The following is a 6,880-nucleotide window of genomic DNA, read 5'->3' as shown; positions in this document are numbered from 1 at the left end:
CTAACAAGATGTTCATTTTTCCACCAGTTGTTTCAGCGTCTTACAATGTCTTAATTTCTCGTAAACGCGATAATAAAAGGGCTATAATATTCGACATTCGTAAACATCTCGAATAAAAGGCTTCGAAAGATACGATAAATATTTTGCGAGCGATATTACTATCGAGTAGTGGCATCTAAAATTTTCAAACAACACGTGTTTCGGCATTTCCAACCGCTGATAATTCCAATTCAAATTTCCCTCCTTATCGACCTATCCGTTATCGTATCACGTTCGCTTCTGTAGGAAATTTAAAAGGGGCAGCAGGTTACGGATTTTTTAAATTTCGCGCCATCATGACATTGGCTCGCTGGTAAAATCTTTACGATGTTCTATGCGTTTATTAAGCATAAACATAACGTTCTCGCAACGTTGTTCTAAACGTTGTTCTAAACGTTGTTCTAAAGTATCAGAACATTGGTTGCAGCGTTCGTTATTTTATCAATTATCCGGTGTAATAAACTTCGAATCAATAGCAACGCTTACGCTATTCGTTCGGCTATCTTCGTAAATTCTTCGGAGATCGCCGAACCAGTTCGGACGAGGACGATGCTAAAAACATCGAGCCTGAAGAACGTAGTAAACAGACGCGATTAACCTCGATGAAAACGTACGGTCGCTGGTACAACCGTAGGCAAGGCCATTTTTTCAGTGAATCAGGCAGTTCTAGTACAGACAACAACGGACTTGCTCTACCGCTATGGCGTTCCTCGCGAGAATCGTTAAGTGCGAGGTACGTTTAGCATTTATAATATTTTCGCTCGACTTTTACACCTTATTACTGACATATCTTATTAGAGAATTTTAGTTGGATAAGTTCGTTGAATTTAGTTCGATAAAAACGAATAAATGCTTGCTACAATTTTCGATTCGATAAACACATTCTGCGTTTAGATCTCATTTGGTTTACGTTATCATTCGCATCGATATATTTATACGATCTTATACTATACGATTGTACATATCTGTATGATTGTATGGAAATTTCTTCAGATGTAAGGTTAGAAACAAAGTATTTGAAATAGTTGAATGGTTCGAGCAATTTTTTATAGGATTTCAATTGAATTTTAAAGCGAATATACAGTTATATCCGGTTAAATTGTTTCAAGAGAAAATAAAATTTTATTCTCAGAATGTAACGACGTGGAAAATTGTAAACTTATTTAACTAAGTTTATGTCTATCTGTATTACGTTCAATTCTCCTTATGTATTATAAAACGATTAAATGACAAATATTAAGATGTTAAGTATGCGTATATATTTAACAAGTTTCCATTAGTATAACTCAAACATTGACGAAATACCCCGGAATATTCGGTTAGATGAAGAATTTCGAACTATCGTGGAATATTCTTCTCGTGATAATGCCGCGCGTTATCGACAAACATATTATCGCTGTAAATATTCAACTGTACATACGTCATTTGTATAGTAAAAGTACCATAATTCATCGCGATATATCCATTCCTATCGTGAATCACACATACTTTACATCGTCTTGTATTATTTCTGTAAACAGTGATCATGTTACGTTATTATCCCTACTATGTACTGTTATTCGTAGATGTTATCGGTATATGCGTTGCCTCATCATTAAATAATACCAATGTTCCCTTACACAAAATGCTACGTGAAATACAAATTTTTGATTTATACGTTAGTTAACACTTGATTGGGTATAGAATGTACGCACATACTTTACTTGTAATATCAAATACGTACAGGGTGGTCTACGCAAGTAAATACGCAAGTAGTTACAAATGTAACTACCTCGATTTAAAGTCATCTCTTCGATCAAAAATTACCTCGATTAAAAATTTTGTCGGAATACTCGTATCGTTCTGTAATACTCTTACACAAAGTCGGTGTCGTTGAAAAGGGACTACGCGTCTTCGCTGCAATTGACTTGGATTACGAAGCTAGAATCATCGGTGCTAATAACGCTAGTCGAGAGCAATACAACCATCGATCTAGTGTAATAGAGTTTGCATACTTTACGTAACTGGGAACGAACCGATTTGCCTGTGAGAAGAGTACCGTGTCAAAGCGATTCTTATCGCGTGTGGAGCAAACAATCGCTCCCGATGGATTTCGTTTCTTATCGAGGTCATGCTCGCTCGGAGAAGCAGGCCAATTGGATGAATTTATTCCGATGCTGTATTTAAGCTTTTTCGAGCAAGAAACATACGGGTCTCCGTGGAAGTGATACGTTTGCGCGTTATCTGACAGATAGAATTGGACTATCGATCAGGGACTCGAGATTACTTTACAGTGAACTAACGTTGATTCGCTCGTTTACGATTCGCTGATTCGAATAGGGTTGATACGAAATACGAAGTACAGGCTATGCAAAAAGTATTAGAGCGTTTTATAACTTTTCTCGTTTTTTCATCGAAAGATCGTCAATTGTAAACTGATATGAAATTACAGGAATGTATTCTCCATTGCTTTTTTTCTATCATTCCTTCCTATCTCTACGTGACGAAGGGTGGCAAAACTTGCAATCTAAAAATTTTTTCAAAAAAAAAAGGGTGAAATTATTTTGTTATTTCATCATTTTTTCCCGCGGTAACATTGAACGTTAAGTCATCGTATTTCGATTCTAAATATTTTAGTTCAATATTTATCATTTCCTTTGCCTTATTTAACTGCTGCATTATAATCTTAAACAATTGTAATTGTAAATGAATGAGAAGCAAAGGTCATGAATTTAAATACTTTACAATTGAAAATCATTTTCGACAATTCCAATACCTTATTATAATACTTAATTTCTGTAGCGAAACGTCTTTAGAAACATACGTGGACTTATTGTCGTAGAATTTGACCGAATAACGTAATATCGAAACAAGGATTGTTTAACATTAACCGAATGATCTTTTAGGCGCAATTTGTCGCAAGGACTTACAGCAGTAGCGTACCAACGGTTAAGATGTACATTGATGGCCAATTCGTAGGTAATTATTTTATGGTATTAAAAATTTACGTGCCGATTTTCACGAATGTCGTATCTCAGTGTCGCTTGTCGTTGCAAATTTTTCAGAGTTATACGAAAGAAAAAGTTCTTAGTCCAAGAGGGTACGGATTATAAAAAAAAACGCAAGAGTATTAAATCCCGATTGAATAGACATTTTGAGATTACAAGTTCAATAGGAAATAACGTTACTTAGCCGTATTTAATGCATCCGTTGAAGCACTGAAACGCGTGTTTACTTGGTTGAATTGGTTCATTCATGATTCAATTGCCAGAAAGTAAGACAGCTAAGACTGGCATTATCGAGATCGAGACGTGCAATCTTGATGAAACAGATACTTGATCTTCGAAGCGCTCTTGAACCTATTTTTTCGTACGATACAGCTCGTTATGAATATTTAAAGCGTGCTTCTAAAGGCATTTAATCGAAGCTCGTGGTCCATGAATACTGCTGGAGCACTCGTTGAAGCTGTACAGAAAAGGCGCTATATTCCGAGGCGAATTCGATTCTAAGAATTGCTTCAACGAGGAACGTTTACGAATGACATAAATAGCACCGATTATAAAGAAGGCATCAAAGTTAAATGGAATAATTATGCTTCGAGTAAAAGTGGCATGGGAAAAGTTCGAAAAAACGCGTCACGTCCGTTTCAGAAGCGGTGCATATTTTCGTAAACTTTCTCAACGCGCTATACTTGAAAAAATCTAAAATTAAATGTCGACAAATCGATATTATTTTGCTTGATCGAGTCGTAAGGAGGTTTCGATCTGTTTCAGAATCGAAGGCCACAGAGTTCACCGACGTTCATGATCCAGCGACGAACGAGCTGTTATGTCGCACGCCAAAGTGCACGAAAGAGGAAATGGAGACAGCCGTGAAAAGTGCGAAGGGAGCGTATGAGAAATGGAAAAATACCAGTGTATTAACTAGACAAACGCTGATGCTTAAATATCAAACTCTCATACGCGAACATTCGGTAAGTTTATTCGTATTTCAACTTTATTTCGTAGGCGCGAACAAATGGGTTGGTCAAGATCCTATAATTTATTACAAATCAGAATTTAACGCGTTCCGCTGATATTTTTTCATATTTATACGAGAAATGTTTATACGAAGAATAGTATTTATAATAGAAATATTGATATCTTCCCTAGAAAGAAATCGCAGAGAACATGGTAAAGGAAAATGGGAAAACAATGGCTGATGCTGAAGGCGACGTTCTTCGAGGACTTCGTGAGTTTTCTTGAAAAATGTATTATATCATAGTCCTGATAAATATTTCGATCTTTTATCGAACTGCCTACACGCGTATACGCGAACAACGTAAATTCGTTCTGAAATTTTCGATCAATACGCATACACGCATACGCGGACGAAGCAATCTATCGTAATTACATTCCGCGTGTCCTGCCCGCCCCATAAACGTAATCGCATCATCGTACAAGCGACAGATCATACGCCTGGTGTTGATTTATGTTACAGAGGTCGTCGACGCGTGTACCGCAATTCCTTGCCTGCAAATGGGCGAGAGCACGCCAAACATCGCCACAGATATGGATATCATTTCCTACAAAGTTCCCCTTGGCGTAACTGCCTCCATCTGTCCGTTCAATTTCCCCGCGATGATACCTCTTTGGTCGTTTCCGGTCTCGGTCGCCTGTGGAAACGCCACGATTCTCAAACCGTCCGAGCGTGTACCAGGAGCTTCGATGATCCTGGCTGATCTATTCACCAGAGCCGGTGCTCCACCAGGATTGTTGAACGTTATCCACGGTCAACACGCCGCTGTCGATTTCATCTGCGAGCATCCCGATATCAAAGCAGTTTCTTTCGTTGGTTCCGATCAAGCGGTACGTTGTTATCGATCGTTGCTTTGTGAGCGTTCGTTGCACCGGGATAACGTTCCCTCTATGTAAAATTGTTGATTCTATACGCCATCGATAATATCAAATCGTAATAACTGACAAGCATATTGCATGCATTTTGCAAGTGAATCGAGATTAATCTATTCCTCTGCCTCTCCCATTTATATCGTTATTTTCTTTCGTTAAGAGGAAAATAATGGAAGAACTCGTAAATACACGAAACGATACCGAACGAACGATCTCGACAAATCGACGTGTCTAATTTCTAAGAAACCGTTCGCAGCTAAAATATGCGTGTACGATAAGTATGTCTGATTTTACAGGGAAAATACATTTACAGACAGAGCAGCGCGCATGGAAAACGCGTGCAGTGCAACATGGGTGCGAAGAATCATTGCGTGGTGCTGCCAGATGCGAATAAGAATAAAACCCTTTCTCAAATCGTGGGTGCTGCTTTCGGGGCTGCCGGCCAACGATGCATGGCGCTTTCTGTGGCAATATTCGTGGGTAAATCGAAGGATTGGGTGACAGAATTGGTGGAAGCCGCAAAGAAATTAAAGGTGAATGCGGGACACGTACCTGGAACCGATCTCGGACCCGTTATATCTCCGCGATCTAAGAAGAGGATATGCGATCTGATCGAGACAGGGGTGAAAGATGGTGCCACGTTGGCTCTCGACGGCAGAGGTCTCGTTGTCAGTGGTTTCGAAAAGGGAAATTTCGTTGGACCAACCGTATTGACAAACGTGAAGGTGGTACACCTATGATATACAATCGTGTTATGAAAACGCGAATGACGATCGATGCCTTCGATGATGATGCAGGAAATTCGTGTTACCGTAAGGTTACCATCGATCGATGTAGAAAGAGAGAAGCAAACTTTTCTTAAAGAGCTATCGATTTTGATGTCACGTTTCATACGGTAATTTAAAATTGCGTATAATTTAGATCGCGGTAGCTTCTTCGTAATTCCTGTGCATCATTGATCGCAGCGCTTTAAGTGCTTTGATTTATGTTAGATCGCATAATACGTTTCAGACCTCGATGCAATGTTACACGGAGGAAATCTTTGGGCCCGTTCTTTCGTGTATTTTCGCTGATACTTTGGACGAAGCTATCGACATTATTAACAAATGTCCTTATGGAAATGGAACTGCTGTGTTTACGTCAAACGGTGCAACGGCTAGAGCATTTGTAAATAGAATAGAGGCTGGTCAGGTTGGCGTAAACGTTCCTATTCCAGTGCCGCTGCCCATGTTTAGTTTCACCGGAAACAAGGGATCTTTCTTAGGCGACAATCATTTTTACGGAAAGCACGTAAGTAACGTCACACAAACTACTATCGTACCTTTTCTATGAACTTTGAAAATATTCGTCGAATGCACGTGTCATATTTTTCTAGGGTATAAATTTCCACACGCAAGTAAAAACGATAACGCAGCTGTGGAGATCCGGAGACGCTGGTGATATCGCATCCTCGACGGCTATGCCAACCATGCAGTAAACTAAATGTTCCTCGATTACAGTGATACAAAGCGTTACAGTTGGAAATCTTTCTGTATACTCCATACGAAATTTTATAAACAGATGAAATTTCTGTTTTAAAAAAGATGACTTTCCAATACTACTGTAACGTACAATGTCTTCCATTAGTCCGAAATAACTTACTGTCGGATAAATCGAAAGAAATACGCTTCCTATTGTGTTTACTATGTTTGTTTATATTTTGTAACAAAATAATAAAATACCACCGATGAAATTTTGTATTCTATATTCTTTAGAAGAACATGTACGTTTATAAAATAACGTAAATTTTTGTACTATTTTTTTAGTAATCTTCCGTTCTCCGATAGTTCTGAAAAATGTAACTATGTATCCGCAAATATAACTATACCTTTCTTGTTATTTAATTCGACCCTACTGTTTCAAATTGATCCTAGCGGAAAAGCAATTCCTCCGACACCGATACGTCGGATTATCCCCCGCGCTCCTACGAACAC

At 38.6% G+C, this 6,880-nt stretch overlaps 1 protein-coding gene across 3 annotated transcripts; it reads left to right on the top strand.

Moving 5' to 3' along the window:
- Nucleotides 1-602: 602 nt before the first annotated feature.
- Nucleotides 603-6,639, top strand: LOC100746193 (probable methylmalonate-semialdehyde dehydrogenase [acylating], mitochondrial). 3 transcript variants are annotated; one of them, XM_003493201.4, is made up of 8 exons: nt 603-772; nt 2,925-2,997; nt 3,792-3,991; nt 4,170-4,248; nt 4,498-4,865; nt 5,204-5,632; nt 5,919-6,197; nt 6,283-6,639. In XM_003493201.4, the coding sequence occupies exons 1-8, from the start codon at nt 740-742 to the stop codon at nt 6,382-6,384; spliced, it is 1,563 nt and encodes a 520-aa protein (XP_003493249.1). In that variant the 5' UTR covers nt 603-739; the 3' UTR covers nt 6,385-6,639. The 3 variants fall into 3 exon arrangements, with proteins under 3 accessions (XP_003493249.1, XP_012246723.1, XP_033179386.1); XM_012391300.3 differs by lacking the exon at nt 2,925-2,997 and having other exon boundaries at nt 620-772; XM_033323495.1 differs by lacking the exons at nt 603-772; nt 2,925-2,997 and adding an exon at nt 3,184-3,673.
- Nucleotides 6,640-6,880: the final 241 nt, after the last annotated feature.

This window comes from Bombus impatiens, unplaced genomic scaffold (assembly GCF_000188095.3).
Source record: "Bombus impatiens unplaced genomic scaffold, BIMP_2.2 scf_1055, whole genome shotgun sequence".
NCBI lineage: Eukaryota > Metazoa > Arthropoda > Insecta > Hymenoptera > Apidae > Bombus > Bombus impatiens.
Note: the sequence above shows the minus strand (reverse complement) of the source record. Positions and strands in the feature narration are given on the sequence as shown.

Bases quoted from the DNA above. Each gene is read 5' to 3' on its own strand.
- LOC100746193 (XM_003493201.4), top strand. From the start codon at position 740: ATGGCGTTCCTCGCGAGAATCGTTAAGTGCGAG. The intron at 4,249-4,497 runs GTGAGTTTTCTT...TTTATGTTACAG, and splicing joins CGACGTTCTTCGAGGACTTC to AGGTCGTCGACGCGTGTACC. The intron at 6,198-6,282 runs GTAAGTAACGTC...ATATTTTTCTAG, and splicing joins ATCATTTTTACGGAAAGCAC to GGTATAAATTTCCACACGCA.